We start from the raw sequence: 19485 nt of genomic DNA, 5'->3' as shown, positions 1-19485 counted from the left end.
CACTTTAGATATGCTTTGATCAAGCAAGTTTGCAATTCACTTTAACCTCTTCATCCCTGCCTTAACTGAGCACATTTTCTCCATGTTCAGCTTAACCTAAATCTGAAAGCTTTTTACTGGAGAGTTCACAGCCTATACGCCTCATGTTTTTGTTGCATTTTGGCTGCTTTTTTACCATTTTTGTTGTTGTTTTTTTTAATAACTATTCTGTTGCGTTTTTCACCGTGTTTTTAATGCTTTTTTTGTAACGGTTTTGATACGTTATTGTCATATGTGTGTTGCTTATTTGTTGAGTTTCATCCCAATAGTGTTTTTTTGGGGCTATTTTGGTGCTTATTTCAAGAAGCTTTTAGAAGAAGCCAAACTGGAGAAAATGTGCTCGCTTCTGGTGGGAGTTAAGAGGTTGACCAGATGTAAAACCATCAACTTGAGAAGGACAGTTCCTCAGTAAACACGGCTTTCTCTTATGTGGATAAATTACTCCTATAAATCTCCTTTGGCAGATTCATATGCACGGCCTGGCCAGACTTACACAGGAAATGTTAGCCTGTTATCTGAGTAAATAAACGAATGGGAGTGAATTATATCAAAGATGTATTTAGTTAACATGAATGAAACTCATTTGTCAGTAACGTGGCCCTTTGAGAATAAACCAAAATAACTTGTTACTTCCACCTAACCTAAAAATTAGCCTTAGGCTTTAAATTTGCACTGGCAAAAAAAAAAAAAAAAAAACCTATTTGAAATCATTAACAACCTGGCTATATTGTGAAAGAAATGGGAGAACTTTTGGCGCCCGTGTGTGCGCTAACGGAGACAGACAGAAAGACAGAGGGGAAATGAGGCTGGATCATAGAGATTTATTACATGGCCGTGGCATCCTAATTAGCATAAAGACTGGACCGGCCCACTCAAGCAGAGAATTAAAAACCTTAATTGTGCTGTCAGCCCTCCTCTCTCTGCCTCACTGTCTACTCTCTCCTCTCTCGCTCTTCCTTTTCCTCTGTCTATGAAGTAGCTTGTGTCTGTGCTGTTTAATTGTTAGTGATAAATGGGGAAGCGGGTTGTTTGTAATTGTCTCCGTGATGGAAAGAGGATGGCGGTGATAGAGCAGAGGAACAAGAGCAGGACAAGAGACAGCTTCCCTAATTCTGAAAGTGATAGGAGAGCAGGCGAAAGCTATTTATCAAATATTTGGGGAAGTTGGAAAATTAGTTTGGCAGTGGGACGTGTGGCATTCTGAAACTAGGCCAAGTTCTAGCAAAGCAATGTTTTCAAGTTTGGAATTAAGATTAAAGGGTATTACAAGGGTCATTGGCTTCATTTCAGGCACAGTTACCAGTGGCACCAGCCATGACTTGAGATCCAATAAAACCTTGTTATGAGTATTTTATAACAGAAAAAACATGCCTTTGCTGTGAGCAGCTTGCACCCCTTCAGAACTGACTCGTAACTTTGCTGGACCACCAGCTCATCAACAGCTCAAACATGAGGTTCACATACAGTAGGTTTTCTTCCAAATGCATTATTTTGATTACTCTATGTGAAAACGGCGGCGTCAGTGTCTGTATCATTGACGACACGTGTCAGTGTTTTTCCACAGTTAGTAATTGTGACATGGCAACGTTTGTCCTGTAATTTTTTCGCTGTATGGCTTTAATGTAAATAAAAACATAATGTAAGAGAAAGCATGTGTGTAGCATGTTTTTGTTTGTTTTGCGTTTTACTCTGTATCAAGGAGTTAAAATATGAGTATGATTGCATCTGCTGCTGGTGGAAGCCCTTCCGACCACTGCGGCACAATGTTGCATGTGTTGGAAATCGTTTCGCGTTGAAGGTTTGATCAAGTTTAAGTTACAGTATAGCCCATTTGTGGTCCACATAGGCAAAATTGTCCTGTATGCTCCATCTTTCAGAAGAACACTCAGAAGGACATGTTTAGTCATAGGGAGGCACCTGGTGAAACTGGTAACAGCCATTAGCCAGTTTTTGTGAAATTACTATCTTTCCTTGTAAAGTTTGTACAGATGACTATATGAGTTGAACAGATCAGACCTTATTGATTTGTGGTTCGAATATTAAACCACACAGATATGGTTTATATGTTTTGTTTCAAATGTTGGCAAAATCAAGGCATTAAATGTCTTTAAAAAGCATTACATTGGATTCAAACTGGCAATAAATCGAAATTTATTGGAAAATTATGACATAGGTCAACATGTTTTACTGTATAACTTAAATACCAAAGTTATGGTCTAGATTTGGCTGAAATTTTGCTCAAAAGTTTCCAATTCTGTCCAATCTTCTTTCCTCTGTTTGATGAAATGTTTGCAAATCCTAAGAAATTAAACATGCAGCTTTTTTTCTGTGTTAAAATATAGTATTTGGGGATTAAAAAGGCATTAAGTTGCATTCAATTTGACTTGCTTCTGCCCGTATACACCCTGATGTATTCCTTGCACATTTGTGTTCCATGTTAAAGAAAGCAGCAAACTCCAAACAAAAAGAAATGATTTCTACTGGATAATGCACTGATAATTTCCGTTTCTTTTTCTCTTTAGCCACCTACTACCACTGTACCTTTCTCAATCATGGGGCGATGAATGAAGTTAACCGCAGGCCTTTTATGAATGTCCAAAGTATGACTGAGAGCAGTGGATCAGGTCTGCAGTTCTTGTATCGAAAACCTTCTTAAGCCACTGCATTTCAGGTGCCCTCCCTGACACACCTTTTATCCTGGCTTGGGACTGGCACACACGGAGTTCTTTTGCCGTGTTGCTCCTTGTTAATATAAGTGAGGAAGATCGCTTCACAACAGCACTTCTTCTGGAGGAGGAGGAGGAGGAGTGTGCGTTTTTGTTCTTGTGTTTAGCGCTGTCAGAGTCTCTCCGGCAGCAGCGGCCGACGAGGTTAAAGTCTCTCTATCCCTCTCTCCCTCAGCGCTGACAGCTCGCCCACACTCGCACTGCTACTGTGTCTACGCCCCGTCTCAACTTCGTGCCCCAATCCTATACCTCCTTTTTAACCTATCTGCCCTTCTCCTATCCTCTCCATATCTTCATTTTGGCTTCCTATCCCCTCTTTCTTCTCCTTCTACTCTAATTGGTCTCTGCTAGGTTAGCTGAGACAGGCCTATTCATCATAGTGCTATCCTCTGAGACAAACCCTCTGGGAGCAAGGGCTAGATGGACAGAGTCAGACGGGAGGGCAAAGAGGGGTCTGCCGCTTGTCAACCCCTCTCTCCCCCTCTCTTTCCATAGAGTCAGGGGGAAAAAAGGCAAGAAATGTAGACGTATTAGTTAGGCTATTAGTTCAACACTGTTTCGATGGCTGTCAGTGGACTGCACATTCAGTGCTTGACGTACATGAGGTGAGATGATGAGTGACAGGAGAAAATGAAAAGTTGACATGATTTCTGATGTCCAGCGGGAGGTGAAATGAGGCGGACATAAGCACTGTACACGCCACTGTATGTAGTGCGTCTGTCTGCGATTTGCTGCAAAAGGGCAATGAGAGGGAGCATGTAAAGGGCTGTTACTGTGAGGTGGGCATGTCATCTGGGGAAAGGTCAAGCACGATTTTCTCCTCTGTGACGTGAGATCACTAAGAGTTTCTGTGTTTGCAAATCAGAACTAGACATTAGGGCTGCGCAATGATTAAGCTGTGAATTTTAAAACATAGATATCAGCTAAGTCCTCCATCTGACTGAAATGTAAGATAACATGAGATAGCCTTTATTGATCTCACAATGGAGAAATTTACTTGTTGTGCATATAGGCAGGAAATGTGAGGAAAAAACAATTGAATAGTAAATAGTGATATCTTATGTATATAATGGCTACCATTAATTACTTTGTGGGGACAAAAACTATAAACAGTAAATAATAAGTAAACAGAATATTACAAAAACAACGTTATAATCAGTGTTAGCAGTGCAGAACAATCATATTGGTTGATATTTCACACGTTACTTTACAGTCTTGTACAGTCTGACAGCAGTGGGGATGAAGGCCCTGCGCTCCTTCTTGCACTGAGGGTGTATCAGTCTGGCACTGAGAGAGCTGCTCAGCTCCTGTCCCTCCTGTCCCTCACCTCCGCCACAGAGTCCAGGGGGCAGCCCAGGACGGAGCTGGCCCTCCTGACCAGCTTGTTCAGTCTGTTCTTGTCCTGCTCTGTGCTGCCCGGGGCCCACACGGCAGCATAGTGGGAAGCAGAGTCTCCCACAGAGTCCTAAAAAGTCCTGAGCAGAGGCCTGCTCACTCTGAAGGACCTCAGTCTCCTCAGAAGGTGGAGGCGACTTTGGCCCTTCTTGTACAGGGCGGTGGTGTTGTGGGACCAGTCCAGTTTATTTATAAATATTTACTTTACAAAGTCTAAAACAAGAATGAAACATTGTTTAAATGATTGGTTAAAGTCTTGTTTTTGTCATTATCTTTCTAATTAATCTCTTAACCCCCGCCTTAACCAAGGGCATTTTGTCCAGTTCAGCTTCACTGACATCAGCCTATATGGGCTAGTGTAGCAGCACCTCATTTGATAGCTAAGACCTCCAAAACTGATCTAAAAGGATCTCTTTCCTCTCGTTGTCGTCACTTTTATGACCTTTTTTGTCATCACTTTTTGTCACAGTTTGTCACGTTTTTTGTCGCTCTTTGTTACATTTTTGGTGCGATTCGGTCTCATTTTTTACGCTATTTTGACACTTTTTTTCAAGAAGCTTTTAGATTTGGATAAAGCCAAACTGGAGAAAATGTGCTCGGTTCAGTTTTGCCTTAATTTAGTTTAACTTTGACACAGTTTGGCAAAAAAGAGGTCTTTGTCTGAATAGAATTGCCTATTTTGACCTAATATTGTTATTGTAATATTCAAGACAGTTTTAGAATTTGTTCTTTTCCCCTCATTTACTCTGAAAAGCTCATATTGTGCTTTGTGTCTTTAAATATAATATAACTGGATACATTTAAAGTATTTGAAATAACGCTTGGATGGAGGATTAGTTGCCCCTCATCAAGTAATAATACAAAATAGATCAGAGCTCAGTCATTTTAGCAACATGACACTAACATATATATAGGAGTGAAGGTGCTGAAATGATGTGACTGATACACAAGTTTAAATGTTTGAATTGTTGCATAATGACAATTAGGGAAAAAAACACAGAGAAATACAAGAGAAAATGAAACCGTTGTAAAAGGCTTATTTGTTGAAACCGCTCTGTTCCTGTTTTGTCATTCTCTTCTTCTATCCGCGGGTCTCTTACACTTAAAAGCTCTTTCCTCTTTTCTGTACAAACCACTTTTCACTAATAAGTTGAGGCCCAATTATATTCTGCTGGCACCACACCTCCCCCCCTACAGGGGCTCTGGAGGGCCAAAAAGTACCAATGCTGACTGACGTTAATTTGCATGACTTCTTGGCCTCCATAAGTACCATTGTTGTGTGTCGGCTCCGGGTGCACAGGAAGATGAGAGGGTGTGAGGAGAGATAGAGCATGTCAGTATTTAGTGTGTTATATAATCCAAGGCAGTGGCAGGAGGGCACAGTGTCACATGACTGCTAAACTAAACTGTCAAGCATGAATCTGATAAATCATCCTAGCATCTGCTGCGAAACACTGAGATGTGTGCCCATGAATGTTCTTTGTCTTTTCTCTGTAATCATTTGCATAATACACATTTTCCCTTTTAATTTAACAACACATGGGGCCTACACGCTGAAAAAACGGTGTAGGCTGTTTTTTCAAACTTAAAACACTTTCCCTAAGCACATTCATTCATAATTTATTGCGTTACACAAATAATTTGGCAAGGCAACTTTATTTATACCGCGTATTCCATACAAAAGGCAACTCAATGCGCCTGGGTGGGCGGTGTTCTTGTGTTGCTTGGCCTGAGATTACAGATATATCAGCTATGGGTAATATTTTCACATAAACAGAAATGTTTACAAAAGTTCTTTTGGGGAACTTCTTAAAAGCAGCAGGAGCCTGTTGCCAATTAATATACAGTGGGAGGAAAAAGTACATGCATTCTGCATAAATTGGTCATAAAACGTGGTCTGATCTTTATTTAAATCACAAGAATGAGTAAAAATTGTCTGCTTAAACTAATACCGCATCATATTTTTATTGGCCATGACATGTTAACATTCACAGGACAGTGTGGAATAAGTAAGTGAACCTGCTGGCTGAGGATTCTCCAAGAGCTAATTGCTGTCGTCATCTACAAACTGTAACAATCTTCTTGACACCACAATCCCATCTGTCTTCCATTCAGTCCACTGTGTCTCTGGCCCCGCATGAACTCAGAGGAGAAGGCCTGTCCTGGACAGGTGCCCAGAGTGCGGACGGCCAGGCCTGTCTCTCAAGATGGAGGTAGGCTGTTGTCTAGTGTGAGGTGTGTTGTTTCCATGTCATGCCTTGTGTCACATTATCACTCCAGCCACACAAACGCACGCACTCACACACACATGCACGCACACACGCACGCACGCATGCACACACACGCACACACGCACACGCACACGCACACACACACACACACACACACACACACACACACACACACACACACACACACACACACACACGCACGCACGCACGCACGCACACACACACACACACACACACACACCTACACACACACACACACACACACACACACACACACACACACACTACAGCTCCTCTCTGCAGTGGGCCCGGTGCCAATGGACCAGTAGATGCCAATCCCCTTTGATCTAATGAAACACGTCAAGGATCAATATGAGCGTTTATGAAGATTCTTGTTTTCTGCACGTTATAGTTAGCTTTACACTAATATGTCAAAAGTTGATCAGAGTTGTTTCATCTGAGTGGTTGTACAGTACGTAACTAAATCATAAATTGGAACACGTTTAACTTCCAAAATTATTTTTTATTCTGAAGGATCAATAAAATTATGGCAAATATTTACAAATAATTCCTTCTTAGCTTCACATTACAAGTACATAAATGGAATAATTCACCAACAACAGTCACTCAGGTGATGGACAGGTACACAGTATGATGATGCATCAAGAAAATCGCAATTTATTTATCCATTTCACAGTGAACTCAACGAATGAAAATAAAATATCAATATTATTAATAGCAATAGAAATATTAAAAATAAGCAGAACATTGAATTCACAATTTAATTCCAAATTTCTTTATAGAAATTGGTCACAATTATGAAAATAACTAAACCAGAAAAAAAGAATAGATTCAGTGATATGATATCTTTGGCAAATTCTCACTGCAGTAAAATACATTCAAATATTAAGACAACACACAACACACAAGGAGAAAAAACATCAAGTTTTATTCGCAACTACTAGAAAATTGAATATAAAACATACACATTTTCTTAAAGAAGCTTTTGTTTTACTTTTTTAAATCCTCCCCTCCAGAATATGTGAAGGTTATTCATCTAATGTTTGCATCTGGAGTTCTTTTCTGTTTATTTTATTTTTGTACAAGACTCTGTCGTTCAAACAGGCGTCACAGGCTTTGGTGAGTGGTACAGATATATTGTTAATTTAGTTGGATTTGAGATGGATTGATCATTTCTCCACATTTTTTGACTAATTCATATTTATTACCAAAATGTCACTGATATAAACACCCCCTCAGACAGGGGGCCATGAACACTACAAACTCGGGATTGTTACACGAAAGGCCACAGTAAGGTGAAAACATATGTATCTTTTCGATTGGATTGATCTGATTAAAAAACAGCACAGTTGATTTTGTAGGTTCAGTCCTATGTGCGTCTCTCTTTTTCCACAGTTGAATAATATTAAGATGTACAGAGCATTGTAAGACTTCAGTAGCAGATATGTCCAAAGACTAGTTATATTAGCAAGCATGAAACAGATTGTGCCACTAATTGCTGTCAAGAAGTGATGCTGGAATCCCCTCAGGTTTTACACCAGGCAGTAGCCATCTTCAAGGGCTTGTATTGAGATACAGTCAGTGCTACACACTTGCTGAGAAGTCATAATAAAATGAAAGCTCATTTGTATTTTTTTTTACCCTTTTTTTAACTGTAAAAGAAAGATGGTATTTTACTGAAAACGTACAATCGAAATGAGTATTGGCCCTAGACTGATTTACTAAATTAAGTTGGGGTTGTTAAGAGCAAATCAGATTCTTATCAAGCAAAGATTTTGTATTAATGGGAACTCAAACTACTTCTATTGAGGGAGACAGAGAAGACTCAATTGGTTTGGACCCAAAACATTTTGAGGAAACTTTGGCGAGATTGGCATATTGTGTGCCATTTAACTTGATATAAAAGATGATGTCTATTCAAACAATACCTGGGATTTGTATAATGAAGAAGACAAACCCGACTTCTTCATTACACAACGATGTGTATCGTCAGAAAGTGAAGTCAGAAAGTATGAAAAGACCGGAAAGGGGATTTCTGCACTGTGTAAAGAAAAGAGGTTTTTGAGGAAGGTCAGCAGAGCAGTTTTAATATTCCTAATCTGGTCCGGTGTGTGGCAGCGGGACGACGCGAGGAGAGATATTCTGATGAGATTAGAGTGAAAAGACGGGATGAGCTTCTGATGGCACAGCAGTTTGGACGCCCCTTGGGAACGCGGGGCACAAGGGGAGGGGCCAGAGCGTGCTAAAGGACAAAAGGGGGTGTGTCCTTATGGGCCGCACTGTAGTGCACTGTATACCACCCACTGCAGTCAATGTCACAGCTGCCAATCGACACAGTATTCTGTCCGCTCCCCCAGAACGTGAGCCAATTAGGTCAAAGCAACAGCAAGGCGGATGTGTCCTTATGAAGATGCATAGTTAACAAATAATCCTGTTAATGGAGAGGAGACTTGTTTGGTGTCACAGCTTCTTGGACGTGGCCAATGCACCTCCTCAAGGACTTCTATCAAGGATTTACTCTGGGGTGTGACATAATGCATTTCTACTGGATAAGAACCTCGTGGCTTTTACGTTTGTTGTGCCTTTTTAGTATTCAACTGCATTTTCTATAATAAATTGTTGGTATTAAAATTATTGTGTGCTATTAAAAGTGTTCACACAAGGGTGGCTGAATCTTGTTTTAGAGACACATGGTCAGCAAAGGGCGTAGTCGACATATAAAACTAAAGGCACTGTCCTTGTTTTTAGCTGGTGTGGTTCAGGTTCGATAATGCCTCAGAAACTTGGAGAGAAAAATACAGAATGGAAAGGAAAAGGCTCCCCGCTGCTCGGCACAGCAGGCAAGGAGTTCATTAAAATCTTCTTTAGAGTTGCTTGTGCACAACTTTTAAACTCTACAAAACAATAAGCCACTATATCTATAGTTCAAAACTCAAGAACAACAGATTGAGAAACTAATAGCTTTGTTCAATAGTATTAATACCTTTTTTTTTGTTACGCCACATATGTGGTGCTTCCAAAATGTTTTCTAGTAACTACAGAAGCAATGAACAGTCGTACCCAAAACAATGAAGCTGAGGAAGGTCAACACTTGCAGACAATGGCTAAAGACACTGCACACCTTTGTTAAAGAAAGCTTAATCTTACTTCATGGGAGTATTTGAAATACCTATCAACGTTGCAACTTTGTGTTTTTCTATTTCACTGATCGCTATACAAAATTATATAACGGAAAGTGGGCCATTTTACAAAAACTGTTGACGTTAACTTGAAAGAATACATTATTTCAGTTGGAAAAGTTATCGTTTTCTGAACGGATGTGAATGGGTAAGGCCTCAACCCTGGCATCATGCATTGTCACTGCACAGAACCGATGTGGCAGACATATGTTTACTTCACCCAGGCAGTTTCATCATCATTATAGAACAGTTTCAAGATGTAAAGCCACGGAAAAAGGGAGGAGAGAAAAAAACAACAACACTCAAATGGCGGCTTTAAGAAGTGATTGAGTCTCTTTGTGCTTTTGTAGTTAGTCAGCCGATCCACTAGGGGGGCCCATCTTTGGGGAGCTCCAAGAGAAATAGAAAGACAGTATTAAGATCCGTAAGTTCCAAAAAAAAAGGCATTTGTGTTGACTGATACCAGGCAACAAATAGCGCAGTCTGTTTACATTTATCAACAAATACTCCCTAACATGATGAAGAAATGTCACTGCGTCATGTTGGTCATCATCACTAGTCTAGCACAACAGCATGACACACATTATAGACCATTACAGGCAGTCACTCTCACAGTTCAGGGCGCAGCACAGAAAAGCTTCAATATATTACTCTGTTTCTCCTCCATTATAAATAGCTCTTATATCTGGGCTGGGGAGGCAGGATAGCACCTTCATGTACAACAACACTCCCTGGTTCATTTTAGATTTGGGGCTGTGCTTTTTTTTTTATCAGGTTTACAGTGAAATGTCCTCTTTTGTAAAGCTTCAAACGCAGTGGGATTGAATGGCAAGTCTCATATTTTCCTGCTTTTTAGATACTGACAGCAAAAGTGACAAAAAAAATGATGGCGGATTTTGGTCATTCAACGTTTTGGGGCTTGGATTGTCTTTACATCTCTATCGGATGGCATAGATACAAGGTTGATTGACAGTGAAGTTGCAGAAAGATTTACAAAGATGAACTCACTCTCAACTGCACACTGATTCCACTGGCTTGTTTAAAACATGGTCATGGTGTTGCTAAAAGCCAGCCGGAATGGTCTTGTCACTTTTGTGTTAAGTACTGAGATGTCCTGGTGCTATCCCTCCCTCCCCCAGGTGGTCCTGTAGCTGTAGGGGTCAGTGGCGGTCGTAGGCTGAGGCTGTCGCCGTAGCCGCTGGCCCAGCCCCTCTGGATGTCGCACTGTAGTAGTATGGTGAACCTGTGGAAATGAACATTGGGTTAGTTTACGATGGATTGATGTTAAACTCATAGAAAAATGGAAAAGTTATCGGCACTGAGACACACACTGATTATTATTAAGCAAACCGTTCATTGTGTAGCTTTATATGTTGGATGTCTCGTTAAAAAGAAGCACTTTATATCACATTATAGAGAAGTATTAGTCACTTCTAGGCCTGATCGTTTATTCAGGTGGACATGCAAATGTATGTAGGCAAATGTAAAGGCAGATGTGAATCGTTTTTGTAGGAAGTAGTTTTTTATTGAATGGGCAAGAGACAAAGCTGTAGCCATCTCTTCTTCTACAGTAAGAAATGTAGAACATTTTAATAGTCAGATTATCCTTTAATGGTAATGTACAATGATCTACTACTTTCTGAATATCAATGACTCAAGAATACTATTATTACTGGAGTAAATGACATTCATCTGTGATAGAGCTATTCTTTGACTCAAAGGCAAATGGGAAAACTGCAGCTTCAATACCGTCCACAGATTGCATTGTACTTTTAATGTAAGGAGTGAAAGGTTGACTATGAGATGACATGAGCAGATGAATCTAATGACCATAAATGCCTTTTTCTTCAGACTGTTTGACCAATGAGACGTACTCGCCGCTTACACACTTTCTCTTTTCTGATGATTTTCTTTTTATCTCGTAACCCACCCACACACACACACATGGACACACACACCTTAAACAGTCTATCTAAGTGCCAGCCTAAGCTACTGATCCCCGGAGTCTATTCTCTCCTCAGGGAAGAGGTCAATTCAATACTGTAACCTCGCACACTGAAACGAAAGTCGGTCACACTCACACCTGTCTCTGTCACTTCCATCAATCAAGATGGCGGCACGCTGGCAGGTTATGTCTGTCTACAGCCCAGGTAATCTCATGGGGCTCTTTGGGGAAGTGAGGCATTAAGCCCTTCTGACAAACTATTTAGTCTCATCCAGGACTTTAGACGCCTTTGCGTCTCCTTCCACACTTTTCTTACCTTGCATTTGTCCTGCCTGGCTGGTGAAGAGACTTGAGGAGCAACCGATATCTGTGCCCAGGAGGGAACCATAGTCTTGCTGAAACACTGAAAAGCCAGAGGAAGTAAAAGGAGAGGTGAGCTTCAGTTCACAACTGTATGACCTTTTGACCTATGAACAGGAAAAGCTTTGCCCCGTTCACCTTAAAATCAGTCTGTAAAAAATGACTTTGACACTGGATAATATATTTTAATGGATTTTAGAAATACATTTTATGCTTGATATGCTTGTTTTATAGACTCTACTCAATTTTCCTAATATAAATTCACACTAATCCTTCCATCATTGCAAGAATGTGGCGTATTTTGCAGGCCATTACTGCCATATGTAATAAACAGGCTCTATTACTTTAAGCTACAGCAACGCCACTCTTGAACTGTTGGATATTAAAGCCCAAATGCACGCAAAAACAGTTTAAAGGCACTCTCACTCGTTCACTTCAATAAGAAATCAGTTTAGACTCACATAATACTTGACTTCTGGAGAACAATAAACACTCAATATAGGAGGTCAACTTTAATGTGTGTCTTTACCTAATAAACTGGGGTTTGGAAATCTCCATGATTCATTGTAAGTGGAATACTGAGGATGAGAATATGGACTTCCAGAGAAATCTCCTCCTGAAAGAAGAGAGAACAACAACAAATAGAGAAAAGTTTAGTCACACAGGCAACAGTTTAGATTGTACTCCATGCTCCTGATCGGCCTGTCAGTCACAAAACAACACTGAAGTTAAACCAGTTTTACTGTATTGATGTTTTGTGAATTTGAACATGAGTCAAAATGTGAGATTCATCAGAGAGATTGTCTCAGCCATTAACCACTATCTGTGGTTTCAATTATCTGTGAACCTTCCTTTCGATTAAATAAAATAAATCCATATGTGTACATTGCATAGACCATACTGGCCTGAGGGGTGTTGGCAGTGACTGTTGAGCTGAGCCGGTGTGTAACGGCCTTGTGGATGATAGCATAGCTTTTCTCCCTCATTTACTACTTACTGTCTAGGGTCTCCTCGTTCTCTCATCTCCCCTTCACCCGGTTCACTATATACCCCTCTCCCTCTCTTTCTCCCTCTCTCTCTCTGGCTGACGTCTGGCTCCTGCTCGCCCATCACCCTTCACATCAAAACAACATTCTCCCCCGTCCTATCCTCTCTGCTGACTCTCTGCCGTTTTCATTTTTTCCTCTTTCTTTCTTTCCTTTGGTTTTTCTCCTGAACCTTCACTCGTCCCGGGGGATCCCTCTCCCATCGCTGACAGTCACAGACCCCGGTGCCCCCTCCTCCCTCTGCCTCTGGTTCTGTCGGTTCTGCCTCAGTGCTCTCCTACACCCCCTCCGAGTGTCAGCCCCCCTGCTGCACGCGCAGACAGAGCGCGCGGAGCAGCCACAGCAGAAGAACAGGGGAAGAGAGTTGCTTGCTTAATGAAGGTATGATATTAGACAGAGCGGACAAAAAAGGAGGATAATTTGCCTGAGAAGTGCTGAGATAAAACATGTCCAAGTCAGAGCAGCAAACTTGGGAGATTATCCCCTCCTCTCACTCTGGGTAACAGCCACACAGCTCCAGTACAAAGGAGAATTCAGACGCAGTTGTTATATTTCGCAATTGTACCGCTAAATGTGAATTCTGGGATCAAGAAAGTCCAGGGGTGGGTTTGATCAAGAATACAATTTGGCAAATGGGCGGATCTGACGCCTTTAATCGTGTCTAATCCCTAACTCAAAACATGTCATAAAATCTTTGAACAAACTGCTTTTTATCACTACAAGTGAGGAAAGGAAGACAAAAGATGCTAATTTACATCTCATGATCATGTCCAACATTTCAAAGTCTCAGTAACTCAATATAAATAGCACAGGATTCAAATATTGACTGTGCAAGTGCGCTAGTTCAACTTAATAGAAGTGTATTGTTATTTGTTAGGCTTCTTTAAACAGGACGGTATAGTGTGAATGGGGTAGGGAGTGGGGAGAGATGATGAAGCTGGCACAGTGTGACATATGTGCTGCAGCCTTAAAGTGCATATGACACATTAGACAAAATTGCTCAAACATTGTTAACACAATTACAATATATTTAACATTTTGCTAAAGATTGTACCCAACTGTCTTTAGTTTGGCCATTTTTGTGTTGTTTCTAGTTTCACTTCCTTATCGGACACCGGCAGAAAGTGACGTAGAAGAAGGTAAACAATATTAAACTGTTGCCGTGCCAACCATGTTAAGTCAATGGGAAATGAGTGAGTCAAACTGCTATGGAAATGTACCTTTATCTATGTCACTTCCTGTCAGCAGCTTAAAAATTCAAATATAAAAATGACATCTCTTCATTAAAATTGCTGCTTTACTGAAATAAAATGATAATTATGCAACTGATGAACTAATGTTATCCTTCAAAATAAGTCATATTTTCAAAAGCATGACCTTTAACCTCTGGGCCCTTTGTGCACAGATTATATTACACTTTTATTGACAATCAACAGCCGACGATGTGTTTCCTTGTGTTTATGTTAAGTATTTTCTTAACATACTCTTCAATTGCTTGGTTGCAATCGCACTAGTATCAAGTATATAATTTGTTGACCTGATCAATCCCCTTGAATTCTAACTGAAAATCTACTTATAAACTTTTGTAGTATATATTTCGATGAGGTCTGCATCCACAGCTTTGAGGCAGCCGTGGTAGCGACTTCTCTTTGTGCTGCCGAAGCCGCTCTTATATTTGTGTTTATCTGCGTCTGTCAGGTGGGGTCGGGATGCGGTCTCCATGGCATCCCCGGGTTCGAGCATCCCTCCCCTTGTCATCACCGTAGTGACGGCGACGTGTCAGGTTGTGTGGGAGAGGCGGCCGCGGGTGAGAGGGGGGGGGAGCTGGAGGAGGCTAAGGGGGCTCTCCCTGGTGTAGCTCGGTGTCAAGGTCGCACACTTCCAAAACAGTCGCATGCCAACACACACACAAATATGCTGTCAAACCTGAGCGTGGGACGGGGCCAGTGCAGGGGGACAGGGCGACAGGGTTAGCCATCTTTAGACGTGCTATTCCGACATGTCCACTGAGAATGTGTGGAAGTGAATGAGTGGGAATACAAAGAGGCCAGAACTTGTAAACAACAGTGTTTTGATGTTTGAGCATATATTTTTGTTTCGTCTTTTTCCTCTGAGGTATACTTCAGCACTGACCAATATGAGGGAGCAGAGAGGAGAAAGCGGTCCAAGATTGAAACACAAAAGCCGCGTGGAAAGGCGGTGTGGAAGGGAATGAATGAATTAGTCGTGGGTCACTGGTGATTCTCATTAAAAACAAATTACTAATGTTGAGGAGGGACAGCTGTGCTACTGTGGCTGCTTTCTAATGATACACACACGCGCGCAAACACTACCTTTACAGATGCATGCAAACACACACGCCCTCCGGGAGCTCTGTCAGGCGGAGTAGAGATAGACAAGAAGGAGGAAGTGGCGACGCTAAATACTCCCCCCGAAGATACACACAAGGCCCCGGGGGGAATTCGGGAGAGTGCGTACAGTTACAGGTCAGCTCTGAGGAGGCGGGGGCTACAGTAAGAGGCTTTGTGCAAATATTGATAGTTAGACTTGTGGAGATTAGCGATTGAGATATACTTTTAAAAGGATGGTCACATCAACTCATTTTGTTGCTGTATCAAGCCAAGCAAAAGCTGGATTTTTGGGGGGAAATGAATGTACTCTATGTGATATATACCACACTAAAGTTTTGTTTTTCCATTTATTTATTTTTTTGCCCTTTTTTAGCCCGAGTTGGGGCTCGAACCCATGACACAGAGGACAGCAATTCCGCCATACAGTATGTGCAGCAGCCTTAAACCCTAGACCAGTGCGCTTATTGACTCACATTTTAGATGCATTTTCTTTTTGTTCTGAGCATGCAGACCAAATCTACACACATTTGGGTCAATATAGTAACGTTTAAGGACAAAACTCCTGGGTGAACTCCAACTAAGACACATTTCAAACGAGAATTTGGGCTTTGGGCCTAATGAAGGTAGAAAAGCTTTGAATCTTTGAAGCACAAGTAGCTCTCCGACATGTTTTGTTGCATAAAAGTAGCTTGCCCGGGTACAAAAAAGGTTGGAGACCCCTGCCCTAGACTATCAGCTGCACATACAGAACCATAATATAATGCTTATCTCTTAAAGGGATATGTCAGGATTTTGGACATAGGGCCTCATTTCCTAGTTATCCAGAAGTGTTGTTGATTTCTGGAGATATTTATTTATTTTTTATTCATGCAGTCTTTATATTTGAAGTGTTTAGTGGTGCTAGGCTAGCGCATGTCTATGGTAACTTGTAGCCTGCATTAAAAACCTCTTCAAAATCATCAGGTCGTCCTCCAAACGTTGCCATATCTGATTTGTAGAAAGCTCCTTTGTGAATTCCATGTGTAGCAATACCGGCCGCAGGTAACTTAGATCCGGTAACTTAGCAGATCCCTCCGCCGCTGCGTAGCTTACAACCAGGAAGCTGATGCCGCTCAAGTATAAGTTATTTTAAATGCAAAATGGTAAGATTTCAAATATTTAGTCAACACAAACATTTATATCAGTAGTCTGGCGTTATAAGTGATTTGCCTGAGATGCACTGTGCCTGGGTCACGCTGTTTTTAATGCAGGCTACTAGTTACCATAGACATGCGCTAGCCTAGCACCACTAAACTCTTCAAATATAAGAACTGTATGAATAATAATAAAAAGAAATCTCCAGAAATCAACAACACTCTGGATAACTAAGAAATGAGGCCCTATGTCAAAAATCCTGAATTATCCCTTTAAGTTGAGGTGCCATCATGGCGACACAACATCAACTAGTATGTGTAGTGTCGTTGCAAAATTCTCATGTATATCTGCTATAATGGATCGATTTAAGATTCTGCCTCATGAGCTGAATGCAAGTTTGCTGGCAATTCCAAGGGTACTTACCAGCTACCATGCCCGTGAGCGAAGGGGTGGAGTAGCTTCCCTGTCCAGTGGGAGGGACATGAGGAGGGTATCCGGGCAGAGTTGTGCTGGCTAAGTCTCGACCTGTAATCACAAAACGACACACTGCGCTTACTACTGTTTTCCAAGCAATCAATTGGAACAAAGTTATTCAGTTGATAGGCCAAATGTTTATGTAAGTACTCAGTTGTCCAGGCATATTTCACCGTATCAGAAGTTTTTTATTGGTGAGAAACAATCATCCTCTTCGACCGTGTAGGGAATGGTGCAAATCTACATGTGCTTTTCGGCTGAACACAGTGCAAATCATTCGGCAAACACTCGCACCACAGCACATTGGTTACGTCATCTTTGCTTCCAACGCTGTATAGTTCCTACTAGTTTGCGCGGTTGCCCGCCCCGCCCCTCCTCCCGTGGCCTGTCACTTACGGGATAGGATCTATAACTGCATTAGACTACATGACAGTGTGTCGGCCCAAATCATTCCTCTGTGTTTGCACGTAGTCGACACCGGGAGTGCGCTGAGAACGAGCCCACCATTCATCATCATCACACCCCCCTCCTCTCTCTTCCTCCCCGCCCCGTCCCACGCACCCAACATTTATCATCATCATAAACACCTCACACGTTAACACCATCAATCCCATTCACTTCCCCTCCGCTTAACCATCTTAACTGCAAGCGAGAGGACGAGGGGGAGAAAGAGGAAACCAACACGACAAGACGACGGGAAAACTGAAAGTGTAGTTTGCTAAATATTATCAGAATTTGCAAATTAATGGCGGTCGTGTTCATTAATTTGCATTGGGGAAATTAGCTCATTGGTGCATGTCAATTGGTACTCAATATTCACTTAGCATTAAAGTCTCTGGCTTAGCTTTAATTTTGGTTTCATTTGGATTCCTATATTAAATTATAGAAATAACGTGGAAACAGTCATTGCATCCTAGCAGTTAGAGTAAACACTTTAATAGAAAATGACATGGTTTCACTTCTATTTGCAAAAGCTTCTCCTTGGCTCTTGTGGTCAGAAAGTGTCAGCCCATGTTTAGACCTGAAGTTTGACAACCACTTGTAAGCTTTCTGTACACTTCAACTGCAGAGAACAGAAGGTTTCGTTTTTTTTCTATTCACGCGGGCTTGGACACATTATGCCCAATGGCTGTAAATGGTTAAATGTGGATGTTGGAATCTGTCAGCTGAAACGTGTTAATAAAAATTAGTTTCAATCATTATATTTCCCCCCCTTAGCAGCTCCATAGTCATCCATATTTCCCGTCTCTGGCCACGAGCCGTGCATTTGTTTGCTCCCTCCGCACTCCTCTGTCCTCTCTGCTGTCTCGGCGTGGTAAAGTTTTTCTCTGCGTTTGACGCGACAGCAAGGCATTAGCGCAGACGGTCTACTCATCCGCTCAGGGTCAGTGCACAGGGCGAGGGGAGAGAGGGGAGAGGGAGGAGAGAGAGGCGAGGGTGGACCGCAAGCTCAGATGGACTCTCCTCTGCCCAACTTAGAGGGGGCAGACAGGGCCACATCCTCCGAGGTGTGTGTGAGCATGTTGCCAGTTGTGTTGATGTGTCTGTTTTCTACTGCTTTTGCCGTAGAGGTCAACCAGCCAGTGCGGGTCTCCTCTGAACGACTGCAGATGAACACGCACTGTGCTTCACTTACTGTACAGACTCAATATCTACTAGATCCAAGTGTGGCAGTATGGCCTGCAGGCGGGCTCTGCCACTTTAAGGGAACATCTGATTGGTCACTTGCGTGACTAGCGACCTATAAAAATGCCTGGCTCCTGGTCTATCGTCCTCTGACCTCGCACACTTTCTCCGCCTCCGTGTCCAGCTTCCGGGTTGAGTGTAGCTATGGCAGGTGAGACGCGCACCGGTACCTTTCGTTTTAATCGGTTTATTGGTGCTAATGTTGACGTTTACTTGTAGTACAGGCCGCCGCTCGTCTGAGAAGGGACAGACGCGCTGTGCGCTCCACCGTAATGGTAAGCTCCAACCCGTTTAACGCGATCTGTGCTAGCTTTTGTAACGTGGCTTTTCTATTTAGGCTGTCTCCCGATTGCTCACCTTTCCCCGTCATAGGAGCTGCGTTTAGCCTCAAAAGCGGTAAGCGCTAATGCACTCCCTGGGTGGAGCTTCTATTTAGGCAGCCTCTAATAAATACCCCCTGTTTAACATAGATGCCGCTGTTTTGCCCACCGTTGACTCCACAAGTCAACATCTGACTCTGCACTGCACCAACAGCTGAACACTGAGATCTCCCCAGTCCGATCACCTGGAGAGACGCCCAGCTGCTCGGCGCATAGTCGATTCTGTTACTTCACTGTTTTTGTTTGAGGAATATGTGGAGTGTTTACGAGTCCTTTTGCAATGGTTGTGACATGCAAACTAAAATTGTGTCTCTGTGCCTAGAAGCTGCTGGCCCGTCCCAGAGGTGGTGGTGGATTTCGTTGGTGGTGGTCCCTTTTACCTGGTTTGAGGTGCACTTTTACTTGGTGTGTTTTGTTTTGTGTGTCTTCTTGTTTAAGTTTCTGCCCCTTTGTGTTGTCCCCCTACCTCTGGCCAAGCCTCAGCTCTCTTGCGTGCAGTTGCACTTTTAATGTTTAGT

The 19485-nt window shown here is 42.1% G+C and overlaps 1 protein-coding gene and 1 long non-coding RNA gene across 5 annotated transcripts in view; one reads left to right on the top strand and one right to left on the bottom strand.

Annotated features, from left to right (window-relative positions):
• Positions 1-6930: 6930 nt before the first annotated feature.
• The window catches only part of pax5 (paired box 5), a 47254-nt gene continuing 34699 nt past the window's right edge, over positions 6931-19485 (bottom strand). For all 4 annotated transcript variants that reach the window (XM_079552816.1, XM_079552818.1, XM_079552817.1 and 1 more), the window contains exons 8-11: positions 16851-16952; positions 12426-12512; positions 11853-11939; positions 6931-10834 (exon numbers count right to left, since the gene is read on the bottom strand). In XM_079552816.1, the coding sequence (XP_079408942.1) occupies positions 10752-10834; positions 11853-11939; positions 12426-12512; positions 16851-16952 (359 nt within the window). In that variant the 3' untranslated portion in view covers positions 6931-10751. The remainder of the gene's footprint in view (positions 10835-11852; positions 11940-12425; positions 12513-16850; positions 16953-19485) is intronic.
• On the top strand, positions 18805-19141 carry LOC306960385. Its single transcript, XR_013792680.1, has 3 exons — positions 18805-18862; positions 18925-18983; positions 19058-19141. It is a non-coding gene; the product is annotated as an uncharacterized lncRNA (long non-coding RNA).

The sequence above is a fragment of the Gobius niger genome (assembly GCF_951799975.1).
Source record: "Gobius niger genome assembly, chromosome: 3".
NCBI classification, from domain to species: domain Eukaryota; kingdom Metazoa; phylum Chordata; class Actinopteri; order Gobiiformes; family Gobiidae; genus Gobius; species Gobius niger.
This window is presented reverse-complemented; position numbering and strand designations above follow the sequence as displayed.